General features: G+C 44.2%; 1 protein-coding gene across 5 annotated transcripts in view; it reads right to left on the reverse strand.

Annotated features, from left to right (window-relative positions):
• The window catches only part of FAM135A (family with sequence similarity 135 member A), a 106,244-nt gene that overhangs the window by 43,759 nt on the left and 47,820 nt on the right, over positions 1 to 14,665 (reverse strand). For all 5 annotated transcript variants that reach the window (XM_075268320.1, XM_075268321.1, XM_075268316.1 and 2 more), the window contains 2 exons: positions 5,047 to 5,186; positions 500 to 570 (listed from right to left, as the gene is read on the reverse strand). In XM_075268320.1, the coding sequence (XP_075124421.1) occupies positions 500 to 570; positions 5,047 to 5,186 (211 nt within the window). The remainder of the gene's footprint in view (positions 1 to 499; positions 571 to 5,046; positions 5,187 to 14,665) is intronic.

Below are 14,665 nucleotides of genomic sequence, written 5' to 3' on the forward strand. Positions count from 1 at the left end.
ATACAGAAACTGGTGTAAATTATGCAGCAATTATAGATTTGCGTTCTGGAGCATGGTACACTGGAAAATGGGCTAAATTTATTAAGAGGCATGCCCGTTTGAAAACTTGGCTTATCTCACTCCAGCATTCCTGTTATTTGTGTCTAGTATTACAAGTACTGTACATTTACAATCAATGAGTGTAGGTGGTACTTAGGTGCAACCTTCATTACTTGTAGCCTGCATATTTTCTGTTAAACACATATATCCTAAGGACCTCACACGTCTTAACAAGTATAAAATCCATAAATTACCAGAGAACACCTTAGCTACCTCCTCTGAGCACAAACAAGAAATCCATACATCTGGAAGACTTTAGGATAGTCAACTTTCAAGATACCAAGGTTATTTCAACACTGATTCAGAGATCCGGCAGTAAAACTATTATTTTGCAGGCTGAGGCAAGGTGGACCTTGAAGTATTCAAGTCTTGTCATTATGATATTCACTTCTGTACTTACGAATAGTCTGTGTCCGTGAAATACAGTTCAACAGAAAGTTGAAGCACCAGCTCATTCAACATCTCTTCAATCTGCGGACAGGTACATTTTGTTAGAATCATCCCAAAAAATAATACACACACACACACACACAGTGACATGCAAAATTTGGACACCCCTGATCAAAATGACTGTGATTGTGAAGACTTAAGATAGTTGAAGATACAATGATTTTCAAAAGACACATCATTAAAGATGACACATCCCCAATGTATTTTTGGAAAACAAAAAATATTTTCTTATTTTGCATTTTCAAAATAACCAAAAATTGAAATGGCCTGATGTATAACTTTGGGCACCCTACATGGTTAGTACCTAGTATCACCCCCTTTGGCAAATATCACAGCTTGTAAATGCTTTTTGTAGCCAGCCAAGAGTCTTTCAATTCTTGTTTGAGGGATTTTTATCCATTATTCCTCGGAAAAGTCTTCCAGTTCTGTGAGATTCCTTGGTTGTCTTGGATGCATTTCTCTTTTGAGGTCTAGCCACAGATTTTCAATGAGATCAGGAGACTGTGAGGGTTATGGTAAAACCTTCAGCTTGCACTGTTTAGGTAGTCTATGGTGGATTTTGACGTTTGTTTAGGATCATTATCCATTTGTAGAAGGCATCCTCTTTTCAATTTCAGCTTTTTTACAGATGGTGTTATGTTTGCTTTAAGAACTTGCGGAAATTTCATTGAATCCAGTCTTCCCTCTACCTGTGAAATGATCCCCATGCTACTCAACCACTATATATGAAACATTAAGTTGTGTTTTTATATACGGTATGCTGTGCAATCTCAAAAAAGTTAGATTTTGGTATCACAGTCACAGTTTGGTAGGTGCAGTATAGCTTTTTAACATATTAGTGAATAACAGCAAAATCCTGCTTGTCTTCTGTATCAGTATTTTTGGGAGTCCGAGCTCTTGTTGTAGTTGATGTTTGCGGTACATATAGTATATTTACACATTGTATACACCATAAGCTATTATTTTAAATGTATTTTGTATATGAATCTGAGATTGAACATGAGTTTTAGGTGCAAATATGTGTTTTAGTGCATTTTTTAAAAAAATGTTTTGTGTTTGTCACAAAGTTGCATGAAGGTGGATGTGGCTATTGATGACCCATTGAGACATTTGTAATCGTCAGGTTGTCTACTTTCAAAAATATATAGGGTTTAGGGGTTCACTTACTTTTCATGGTGTGTAATCCCTACATTTTATAGGATGATACTTTTTTAACATTTCCAGTTTCAAAGTAGATTTTTGTTCCTTCCAGTTCTAGCAATTTTCTGAAGACACGTGCATGCGGGTGTAGGCCACAGTGATATGTATGAACTCTGCACATGTTGAACTCTTATTTTTAGGAGGTTTTGTGCATATAATTTATTGTTTGGTTTCCACTTTTAACAACTAATATACATTTATTTGCATTTTGTTCATAAAACATTCACTATAAATCAAAATTGCATGAATGTGCCTGTTCGTATACCAAGTGGCATTCTGACAATGGTGCAGGTGTCTACTTTAAGAAAATATATAGGTATGGGGAAGTTGGATGATTTTTTTAATGTTGCAATTTAGGTTTGATTTGTCCATCTCAAAACTGTGGAAATTGCTCTGGCTACTGGAGGAGCAAAATTTCCAGAGACCCTTGGCAGTGAAAGGGTTAATAGTTAGAGAGATGTTCGTTTCCTGAAATTCTGTGCCCTTTTTTCTCCAAACATACCATTGTGGCCAAAGTTCTATTTTAACCTCTTCACGCCACTGGACTTTGTTTCCTTTGCTCACTTCTGATGATAAAGATGCAGGAGAGGTTTTCTGATTACTCTTCCACGAAGGCCAAATTTGTGCAGGTATCTTTGAACAGTAGAGATGAGCGAACACTATTCGAAACAGCCGTTCCGAATAGCACGCTCCCACAGAAATTAATGGACGTTAGCCAGCACGCAGCAGGTTAAGCGACAGGCCGCCCGCAAAATCTGCATGCCGGCCGCTTCCATTAATTTCTATGGGAGCGCACTATTCAAAACGGCTTTTCCGAATAGTGTTCCCTCATCTCTACTGAACAATAAAACAATGTACCACTACTCCAGAGTCTGCTAAATCTTCCTAGAGGTCTTTTGCAGTCAAGCGGGGTTCTGATTTGCCACTCTGTGAACTTTCTGTGCACACTGGAGGCTAATTAGCATATGAATAAAAACTGGCTCATTCAAGAACTACTGAAGGGATTAACATACAAAAGGTAGGTGTGGAAAAGCCTTTCTAAAGGCTATGCAAGTATGTACTTAGTTAAAAATGATTTTTCCCAATGATAGAGCCCCTTTAACTGTTCACAATAACTTGGGTGCCCAAAGTTTTTCATGCCAGTGTGTGTGTGTGTGTGTGTGTGTGTGTGTGTGTGTGTGTGTGTGTGTGTGTGTGTGTGTGTGTGTGTGTGTGTATATATACAGTCCTATGAAAAAGTTTGGGCACCCCTATTAATCTTAATCATTTTTTGTTCTAAATATTTTGGTGTTTGCAACAGCCATTTCAGTTTGATATATCTAATAACTGATGGACACAGTAATATTTCAGGATTGAAATGAGGTTTATTGTACTAACAGAAAATGTGCAATATGCATTAAACCAAAATTTGACCGGTGCAAAAGTATGGGCACCCTTATCATTTTATTGATTTGAATTCCCCTAACTACTTTTTACTGACTTACTGAAGCACAAAATTGGTTTTGTAACCTCAGTGAGCTTTGAACTTCATAGCCAGGTGTATCCAATCATAAGAAAAAGTATTTAAGGTGGCCAATTGCAAGTTGATCTCCTATTTGAATCTCCTCTGAAGAGTGGCATCATGGGCTACTCAAAACAACTCTCAAATGATCTGAAAACAAAGATTGTTCAACATAGTTGTTCAGGGGAAGGATACAAAAAGTTGTCTCAGAGATTTAACCTGTCAGTTTCCACTGTGAGGAACATAGTAAGGAAATGGAAGACCACAGGGACAGTTCTTGTTAAGCCCAGAAGTGGCAGGCCAAGAAAAATATCAGAAAGGCAGAGAAGAAGAATGGTGAGAACAGTCAAGGACAATCCACAGACCACCTCCAAAGAGCTGCAGCATCATCTTGCTGCAGATGGTGTCACTGTGCATCGGTCAACTATACAGCGCACTTTGCACAAATAGAAGCTGTATGGGAGAGTGATGAGAAAGAAGCCGTTTCTGCACGTACGCCACAAATAGAGTTGCCTGAGGTATGAAAAAGCACATTTGGACAAGGCAGCTTCATTTTGGAAACAAAAATTGAGTTGTTTGGTTATAAAAAAAGGCGTTATGCATGGCGTCCAAAAAGAAACAGCATTCCAAGAAAAACACATGCTACCCACTGTAAAATTTGGTGGAGGTTCCATCATGCTTTGGGGCTGTGTGGCCAATGCCGGCATCGGGAATCTTGTTAAAGTTGAGAGTCGCATGGATTCCACTCAGTATCAGCAGATTCTTGAGAATAATGTTCAAGAATCAGTGACGAAGTTGAAGTTACGCCGGGGATGGATATTTCAGCAAGACAATGATCCAAAACACCGCTCCAAATCCTCAGGCATTCATGCAGAGGAACAATTACAATGTTCTGGAATGGCCATCCCAGTCCCCAGACCTGAATATCATTGAACATCTGTGGGATGATTTGAAGCGGGCTGTCCATGCTCGGCGACCATCTAACTTAACTGAACTTGAATTGTTTGTCCAAAATACCTTTATCCAGGATCCAGGAACTGATTAAAAGCTACAGGAAGCGACTAGAGGCTGTTATCTTTGCAAAATGAGGATCTACTAAATATTAATGTCACTTTTCTGTTGAGGTGCCCATACTTTTGCACCGGTCAAATTTTGGTTTAATGCATATTGCACATTTTCTGTTAGTACAATAAACCTCATTTCAATCCTGAAATATTACTGTGTCCATCAGTTATTAGATATATCAGACTGAAATGGCTGTTATAAACACCAAAATATTTAGAACTAAAAATGATTAAGATTAATAGGGGTGCCCAAACTTTTTCATAGGAGTGTGTGTGTGTGTGTGTGTGTGTGTGTGTGTGTGTGTCTGTGTATACACACACACACACACTTACGCTAGGTTCACACTAGCGCCCGGAGTCCGTTCTGAGCTTTTGTTCTTCTGCTTGCAGAAGACGGAAAGCTGTTAGACCGGGTCTGGTTGTGTGCGCCGGTAAGCGTTTTATGCTCTCCGCCGTGAAACAGTTTTTTTTGTTTTTTTTTTAAACCGGACACAGAGTACTGCATGTCCGACTCTGTGTCCGATTTTAAAAAAACGGTTTTGTGGCAGAGAGAATAAAACGCTCACCGGACCTCATGGTCGGACATCTTTCAAACCCATTCAACCCTTCCAGCAGGTTTCCGTCTCCTGCCCAGTTTTGTGCAGGAAACGGAAACCTGCATGAACGGAGACCGGGCGCAGATGTGAACGAGCCCTTACAAACAATGTTCTTCACATAAAATAAAAGTATTACCTTCCTCTCATCCAGGAGCATCTTAACTTTGAAGTTCATCACATCATTGACTGCTACCTCCTCATTTTTGTACAAAATCTGGAAAATTTTACTGCAGATGACAGTATCTTGCACTGATGCTGGAAAGGCCAAGTCATCACCTAAAAAAATAACATTGCCATAAATATATTTTCTAGTATAAATTAATTAAACTTCCAGTTACCAAGTCAATACTGTATGTGCAAAAGAAGAAAAAGTAGGGTTCTTCTAACAGCTACTATGCCTTCTTCATGTATCAAAGAAATACAAAAAGCACTTGTATAATACAGGAAAATGCCAAAATGGTTAAAAGTCTTATTTTATATCACTTACTCCAGCTTTACTAATTGAAATCAAAGAAACTATGGTAAAAGAGGTGAGGGCCATAGTTGTTCACAAATGGAACAGAGAGAAATATCTGCACCTGTAGCTTTTGTATGAGAAAACCTGTTCACACACCTGTTGAAGCCAGTAGCTCCATCAGATTTGAAGGCAATTTATCAACCCAATGATATCTGCTAGACACAATGGGATCCATTGTATAACCGCAAATAACAGATTACATCAAAGGAGGAACAGCGCTATGAGACGTGGAAAGGAATTTCACGGGCCATCATATGAGTATGTGGGGCAGAGCGATGTGCTGGCTTTACACAGTCAGCTGTATGGAAAACTACCTACTAAATGCTTCAAATACCTAAGCTTGTTGATCAGTATTTTTGACACCTGAGAAAAGCGTCTATATATATTTAACGGGAGTTTGTCAAACATCAAACATCAGTTATAAACTAAACGCTTAGAACTGTAGCGTGGGACACACTAATTCCAATTGTACCTTTTTATTGCAGTCCAAGAAATTCAGATATCATAGGAATGTGTGAGCCTTGTTGTGCAGTACTATGTGTTTAGTTATAGCTGATGCTCGTGCTGACACACTGTGGGTATGTTTATAGTATCTGCTTACATGGATTTAGTTAGGGCTAGTTCACATAGGGTTCCGCGTCTGCACATTCCGTCGCGGTTTTCTGCTCCAGATTAGGCCCAAATGAATGGGACTACTCCGGAGAGTGGTGTCGCGAGGCGCACGCTGCGGCTGGATCAGCCACGGAATCCGCCTGAAGAAAGGGCAGCTCGCTTTTTTCCGCAAGCAGGAACAAACCACTTGCGGAAAAGAAAATGACTGGCTCCCATTGATTTCAATGGGAGGTGGTTTTTTGAGCAGTATTTTGACGTGGATTCCGCATCAAAATCCTGACCATTTTGCCCCGTGTGAACTAGCCCTTACAGTAGTTATTCTGATAATAAGTTATTTCTTTATCTAACTGTCTTTTTGTATTTCGGTATAAGTCTTATACCTTTTGGTGTTTATATATCTTTTTTTATTTGGGGTATATTGGAATATTTTAGATTTGACAATTAATTAAGCGAGATAGATAGATAGATTTTTTTTATTTTATTTTTTTTACTTTGGGTGTTGGCTTACTTTTTGTTTTTGGTTGGTGAAAATATGATGTGACACAGTCACAAAGAACTGTATGTGTTACCATACTGGCTCCTGCTTGCATATCTATGTAGCTTAAGTATAAGAATCTCAACACTTGAGCAGAAATTACTCCATCATAAAATAAAATGTGTGTCTGTAATTTCTATACTCTGCAAATGCAAGGATTGCCACTTAAAAAAATTTCCAAATATTTTTAATGTAGCTCCAAAATGCTGTGAACTATTTCACTTCCAAGTGTGTGATTTTCTGAAGTGGGAGAACCATGTTTAAAAAGTGCAGGCACTTCAGCATCATTCTCCAGGCATGGGACTACATGACCTCATCTTAAAGCTATCAATCTGCACTTGTCCTCACAATCTTTATTTCATATCACTTCATATTGTAATGTGTCATTTTGTGCTTATCTAGCATGCATTGCAACAGCTCTTACAAAAAAAAAAAAAAAAAAAAAACTTTGGGACTAGGGATTCCCAAGAGGAAGATGCAACATTGCAAATTTGTTGCCAAGACTCAAAACATAAGACTGTATTGCTACTACACAGCAGCATGCAGACATCCTGAATATCATTTTTTATGCTTTACTGAATGGAAGGAAACTGAAAGGCATTTGCTGTCTATATTTCTGAAAATTGCTTAATTCATCGTTATTAGAGATGAGCGAGTAGTGAATTATTCGAAATTCGATTCGAGTAGACCTCAATATTTGACTATTTGTTCGTTTTCCCATTATAGTCTATGGGAAAAACATGCTCGTTTCAGGGAAACCAAAATTTAACCAAATAGTCACCAAGTCCACAATGACACCTCAGGAAATGATGCCAATACCAATGCCAATGCAACTGGGACAGCAGGGGAATAGAGATGAGCAAGTACTATTCGAAACTCCCGTTTCGAATCGCACGCACCCATAGGAATGAATGGACGCAGCCAGCACACAGGGGGTTAAGCGGCCGGCCGCCGGCAAAGTCTGCGTGCTGGCTGCTTTCATTCATTCCTATGGGTGAGTGCAGTTTCGAATAGTACTTGCTCATCTCTACAGGGGAAGCATGCCTGGGTGCATTTAACACGCCCAAGTACCAGTATTATTATTATTACTGCTACTACTCATTTAGCCAGCCAATGACTGTATACGGTTTTTTTTTCCAATGCCTCCGTTGTCATAGTTCCTGTCCCACCTCCCCTGCACAGTTATTGGTGTAAAAAAAGCACCAGGGAAGGTGGGAGGAGAATCGAATTTTTACTGCGTTTACCGCGTGGTATTCGACCGAGTACGAGTATTTTGAATATCGTAGTATTCCATCGAATACTGCTCGCTCATCTCTAATCGTTATTATTGTTTAGAATAGCAGTGCCTTGGGTTCTTACAGAGAGCTAAGCCAGACCCAGAACAGTCAGCGTGAATAATAATTAAATCTAGGCGTACCTGCCTTTATATGTCGTGTATGTTCACATTGCGTATGGGTGAAGCACATGTTAAATCTTGTACATATATGAGACTGGAGCGTGGACTATTTGGACTTTCAATAAAAAATTTAAAAAAAAAAAATGTAGCCTTGTCAAGGAAGAGAGAAAATGCACTTGCCAGAGGCTTATGTACTATGTAATGTGTAAAACACCACAGTAACAGCCAAACGTGGCAGACCTCTGTCAGAAAAATCACATCACGCATAGAAAAAAAAATTTGCAAAATATGTTAGGCCAGCTAGCTCGTCTTATCAGCTAGCACTCTGTCCCTCCCCCATGCTTTTTACTGCAGCTTTGATGATTGTGAATAAAAGCGCAAGTGCACAAGCTACCCAGGAGGTTGTTGTTGCTTGGAGAAGACATTTCCAATATGTCATGGATGAAATGAATAAGCTATAAAAAAAAAAAAAAACCTTACCCACCAGTGTGACAATATTAATATTCATATACAATAGATTTACCCACAATACATGGCATTAGAATGACTAAATCACAACAGTAGGTTCTAATGCCACGATTTTCTGGCCGAAAGCTGCAGCAGTGGAAGATTAACCTGTTCAGAAGGCTGCACAATGTCTTCGGGCTGCAGGATCATAGTGAAGGGATTGGTGAACGTCATGCAACAATAAACTTCAACTAAGGGGGCATTCACACTACCGTCAGTGTCCAACAGATAGTGCCCGCTCCTAGTGTCCGTTCAAAATCTGGCACGGACATTAGGAGCGGACACTAGCTGTGTCTGTGACACTTGTCATTCATTTAAATGGCGATCGGGCACGTTCTTTTGCACTCCGTGCCTGTCCTTCACTGTCCGCTTGTAAAGATGTCCAACTTTTCAAGCGGACAGAAAAAACCTACATGACCTATACATTAGAGATGAGCGAACACTAAAATGTTCGAGGTTCGAAATTCGATTCGAACAGCCGCTCAATGTTCGTGTGTTCGAACGGGTTTCGAACCCCATTATAGTCTATGGGGAACAGATACTCGTTAAGGGGGAAACCCAAATCCGTGTCTGGAGGGTCACCAAGTCCACTATGACACCCCAGGAAATGATGCCAACACCTCTGGAATGACACTGGGACAGCAGGGGAAGCATGTCTGGGGGCATCTAACACACCAAAGACCCTCTATTACCCCAACATCACAGCCTAACAACTACACACTTTACACACTCAATACCACCTCTCTGACAGTAGGAAAACACCTTGAAACATGTGTATTTGGCACTTGCAGTGAGGAGAGCTTGTCACCAGCAGTAAATTTGGCCCTTGTAGTAAGTTGAGGTTGGCACCAACATTTGTTTTGAAAATCAGGGTGGATTGAGCCTCTAACCAGCAGAGTTTGGGCAAAATCATGGTGGAGGGAGCCTCTAAAAACCCCAGTTTGGACCAATTCATGGTGGAGGGAGACTCTAAAAAACCCAGTTTGGACCAATTCATGGTGGAGGGAGCCTCTAAAAACCCCAGTTTGGACCAATTCATGGTGGAGGGAGCCTCTAAAAAACCCAGTTTGGACCAATTCATGATGGAGGGAGCCTCTAAACAGCCCAGTTTGGGCAAATTCATGGTGGAGGGAGCCTCTAAAAACCCCCAGTTTGGACCAATTCATGGTGGAGGGAGCTTCTAAAAACCCCAGTTTGGACCAATTCATGGTGGAGGGAGCCTCTAAACAGCCCAGTTTGGGCAAATTCATGGTGGAGAGAGCCTCTAAAAACCCCAGTTTGGACCAATTCATGGTGGAGGGAGCCTCTAAACAGCCCAGTTTGGGCAAATTCATGGTGGAGGGAGCCTCTAAAAACCCCAGTTTGGACCAATTCATGGTGGAGGGAGCCTCTAAAAACCCCAGTTTGGACCAATTCATGGTGGAGGGAGCCTCTAAAAACCCCAGTTTGGACCAATTCATGGTGGAGGGAGCCTCTAAAAACCCCAGTTTGGACCAATTCATGGTGGAGGGAGCCTCTAAAAACCCCAGTTTGGACCAATTCATGGTGGAGGGAGCCTCTAAACAGCCCAGTTTGGACCAATTCATGGTGGAGGGAGCCTCTAACCAGCAGAGTTGGTGGAAATCAGGGTGGAGGGAGCCTCTAACCAGCAGAGTTGTGGGAAAGCAGGGTGGAGGGAGCCTCTAACCAGCAGAGTTGGTGGAAATCAGGGTGGAGGGAGCCTCTAACCAGCAGAGTTGTGGGAAAGCAGGGTGGAGGGAGCCTCTAACCAGCAGAGTTGTGGGAAAGCAGGGTGGAGGGAGCCTCTAACCAGCAGAGTTGTGGGAAAGCAGGGTGGAGGGAGCCTCTAACCAGCAGAGTTGGTGGAAATCAGGGTGGAGGGAGCCTCTAACCAGCAGAGTTGGGGGAAATCAGGGTGGAGGGAGCCTAGTATTAGCAGAATTGTGCAACGCTTATGGTGGATGAGTATGAGGATGCGGAGGAATTGGAGAGGTTGAGTACAGACATGGAGTTTCATGTTGGGGTGCTTTACACAGGTGGGCACAAAAATGAAGGCTCTATCCAGTGGTGGTTCATTTTTATCAAAGTGAGCCGGTCGGCACTCTCAGCTGACAGACGGGTGCGCTTGTCAGTGATGATGCCACCGGCTGCACTGAACACCCTCTCAGATAGGACGCTGGCGGCAGGACAGGACACCACCTCCAAGGCATATAGGGCAAGTTCAAGCCACAGGTCCAACTTTGACACCCAATACGTGTAGGGCGCAGAGGGGTCGGAGAGGACAGGGCTGTGGTCGGAAAGGTATTCCCGCAACATGCGCCTATACTTCTCACGCCTGGTGACACTAGGACCCTCCGTGGCGGCACTTTGGCGAGGGGGTGCCATCAAGGTGTCCCAGACCTTAGACAGTGTGCCCCTCGTTTGTGTGGACCGGTGAGAACTTGGTTGCCTACTGGAGGAACTGCCCTCCCTGCAGCCAACGTCACATGCTGGAAACATCTCCATCATATTCTGCACCAATTGCCTGTGGCAAGCATTGATGCGATTGGCCCTCTCCTCTACCGGAATAAAAGACGAGATGTTGTTTTTATACCGGGGGTTAAGGATAGCAAAGATCCAGTACTGGTTGTCCTCCATGATTTTGACAATACGCTTGTCGGTTGTAAAGCACCCCAACATGAACTCAGCCATGTCTGCCACAGTGTTAGTTGGCATGACTCCTCTGGCCCCACCGGAAAGTTCAATCTCCATTTCCTCCTCATCCTCCATGTCTACCCATCCGCGCTGCAACAATGGGACGATTCGAAGTTGCCCGGAAGCCTCCTGTATCACCATCACATCATCGGACAACTCTTCTTCCTCCTCCTCCTCCTCCTCCATTAAACGCAGTGAAGCGGACAGATGTGTGGACCTACTCTCCAGCTGTGACGGATCGGATGCTATCCCTAACTCCTCTGTGTGATCTGAGTTATCCCTGATGTCAATCAGGGATTCTCTCAGAACACACAAGAGCGGGATTGTAAGGCTCACCATCGCATCCTCAGAGCTCACCCTCCTTGTGGACTCCTCAAAGACCCGTAGGATGTCACAAAGGTCTCTCATCCATGGCCACTCATGGATGTGAAACTGAGGCAGCTGACTTTGTGGCACCCTAGGGTTTTGTAGCTGGTATTCCATCAAAGGTCTCTGCTGCTCAACCACTCTATTCAACATCTGAAACGTTGAGTTCCAGCGTGTGGGGACGTCGCACAAAAGCCGGTGTTGTGGCACATGCAGGCGTTGCTGGAGAGATTTTAAGCTAGCAGTGGCTACTGTCGACTTGCGAAAGTGGGCGCACATGCGCCGCACTTTCACCAGTAGCTCTGGAACATTGGGGTAGCTCTTTAGGAAACGTTGCACCACTAGGTTGAAGACGTGGGCCAGGCATGGAACATGTTGGAGTCCGGCAAGCTCCAGAGCTGCTACCAGGTTCCGGCCGTTATCACAAACGACCATGCCTGGGCCCAGGTGCAGCGGCTCAAACCATATTGCCGTCTCATCGAGGAGGGCATCCCTCACCTCGGAGGCAGTGTGCTGTCTGTCCCCCAAGCTGATCAGCTTCAGCACAGCCTGCTGACGTCTACCAACGCCAGTGCTGCAACGTTTCCAACTCGTAGCTGGGGTCAATCTAACAGCGGAGGAGGAGGCGGTGGCGGAGGAGGAGGCGGTAGAGGAGGAGGAGGAGGGGGGTGTTCTTCTCGTGTCCCTGCCAGGAATGTTAGGCGGGGAGACGAGGTACACCGGGCCAGTTTGGGAAGCAGTCCCAGCCTCAACTACATTCACCCAGTGTGCCGTCAGTGAAATGTAGCGTCCCTGTCCGCATGCACTTGTCCACGCGTCGGTGGTCAAGTGGACCTTTGTGCAAAGCGCGGAACTAAGGGCCCGCCTGATGTTGAGTGACACGTGCTGGTGCAAGGCGGGGACGGCACACCGGGAGAAGTAGTGACGGCTAGGGACGGCATAGCGAGGTGCCGCAGTTGCCATCAGGTCCAGGAAGGCGGGAGTTTCAACAAGCCGGAATGCCAACATCTCCTGGGCCAGCAGTTTAGCGATGTTGGCGTTCAAGGCTTGCGCGTGTGGGTGGTTAGCAGTGTATTTCTGCCGCCGCTCCAATGTCTAAGAGATGGTGGGTTGTTGAAAAGAAGCGCCTGATGGTGCCTTTGATGGTGCAGGAGAAGGAGATAAGACAGGAACAGGGGAGGATGAGGGAGAAGTCAACAAAGTGACGGAGGCAGATGAAGTGGTGTCCTGGCTCGTCCTCTGGAGTGCATCGCCAGCACAGTCAGCAGTGGCAGTGGCAGAGGCAGAGGCAGTGGCAGAGGCAGTGGCAGTGGCGTGAACGGCAGGCGGCCTTTGTCCTGCCGTTGCTGCCTGCCACTGATTCCAGAGCTTGGATTCCAAATGACGGCGCATTGAAGTGGTGGACAGGTTGCTCTTCTCAGAGCCCCTAATCAATTTCGAGAGGCAAATTGTGCAGACAACACTATATCTGTCCTCGGCGCATTCCTTGAAAAAACTCCACACCTTCGAGAAACGTGCCCTCGAGGTGGGAGTTTTTCGGGGCTGGGTACGAACTGGAACATCTTGGGAGATTCCGGGTGTGGCCTGGCTTCGCCTAAGCTGCTGACCTCTGCCTCTGCCTCTAGCTACCCTTTTTGGTGCTGCACCTGCCTCAACATCCACACTACTTTCCCCGCTTGACATCCCCCCTCTCCAGGTCGGGTCAGTGTCCTCATCATCCACCACTTCCTCTTCCAACTCCTGTCTCATCTCCTCCTCCCGCACAATGCGCCGGTCAACTGGATGCCCTGACGGCAACTGCGTCACATCATCGTCGATGAGGGTGGGTTGCTGGTCATCCACCACCAAATCGAACGGAGATGGAGGAGACTCTAGTGTTTGAGCATCTGGACACAGATGCTCCTCTGTTAGGTTCGTGGAATCGTGACGTGGAGAGGCAGGTTGAGGGACAATGAAAGGAGCGGAGAACAGCTCTGGGGAGCAGGGACAGTTGGGGTTATTGTTCTGTGAATCTTGGGAATTTTGGGAGGAAGGAGGACAAGACTGTTGGGTAATAGGAGGAGAGGAGGCAGAGTCTGACTGGCTGCTGGACAATGTGCTGTAAGCGTTCTCTGACAGCCATTGCAAGACCTGTTCCTGGTTCTCCGTCCTACTAAGGTTTGTACCCTGCAGTTTAGTTAATGTGGCAAGCAACCCTGGCACTGTGGAGTGGCGCAATGCTTGCTGCCCCACAGGAGTAGGCACGGGACGCCCTGTGGCTTCACTGCTACCTTGCTCCCCAGAACCATTCACCCGACCTCGCCCACGTCCCTTTCCGGGAGCCTTGCGCATTTTGAATTCCCAGTTAGAAATTGGCACTATATACCAGTAGCAAAAATTGTGGGTGCACGTAACCCCAATATATTCTTTGAATTACCAGTCAGAAACTGGCACTATATGGCAGTAGCAAGAAATGAGGGTATTTGTAACCCCAATATATTCTTTGAATTCCCAGTCAGACAATGGCACTATATACCAGTAGCAAGAAATGAGGGTATTTGTAACCCCAATATATTCTTTGAATTCCCAGTCAGACAATGGCACTATATACCAGTAGCAAGAAATGAGGGTATTTGTAACCCCAATATATTCTTTGAATTCCCAGTGAGACAATGGCACTATATACCAGTAGCAAAAATTGTGGGTGCACGTAACCCCAATATATTCTTTGAATTACCAGTCAGAAACTGGCACTATATGGCAGTAGCAAGAAATGAGGGTATTTGTAACCCCAATATATTCTTTGAATTCCCAGTCAGACAATGGCACTATATACCAGTAGCAAGAAATGAGGGTATTTGTAACCCCAATATATTCTTTGAATTCCCAGTCAGACAATGGCACTATATACCAGTAGCAAGAAATGAGGGTGTTTGTAACCCCAATATATTCTTTGAATTCCCAGTCAGACAATGGCACTATATACCAGTAGCAAAAATTGTGGGTGCACGTAACCCCAATATATTCTTTGAATTACCAGTCAGAAACTGGCACTATATGGCAGTAGCAAGAAATGAGGGTATTTGTAACCCCAATATATTCTTTGAATTCCCAGTCAGACAATGGCACTATATACCAGTAGCAAAAAT

This window comes from Leptodactylus fuscus, chromosome 3, assembly GCF_031893055.1.
Source record: "Leptodactylus fuscus isolate aLepFus1 chromosome 3, aLepFus1.hap2, whole genome shotgun sequence".
NCBI lineage: Eukaryota > Metazoa > Chordata > Amphibia > Anura > Leptodactylidae > Leptodactylus > Leptodactylus fuscus.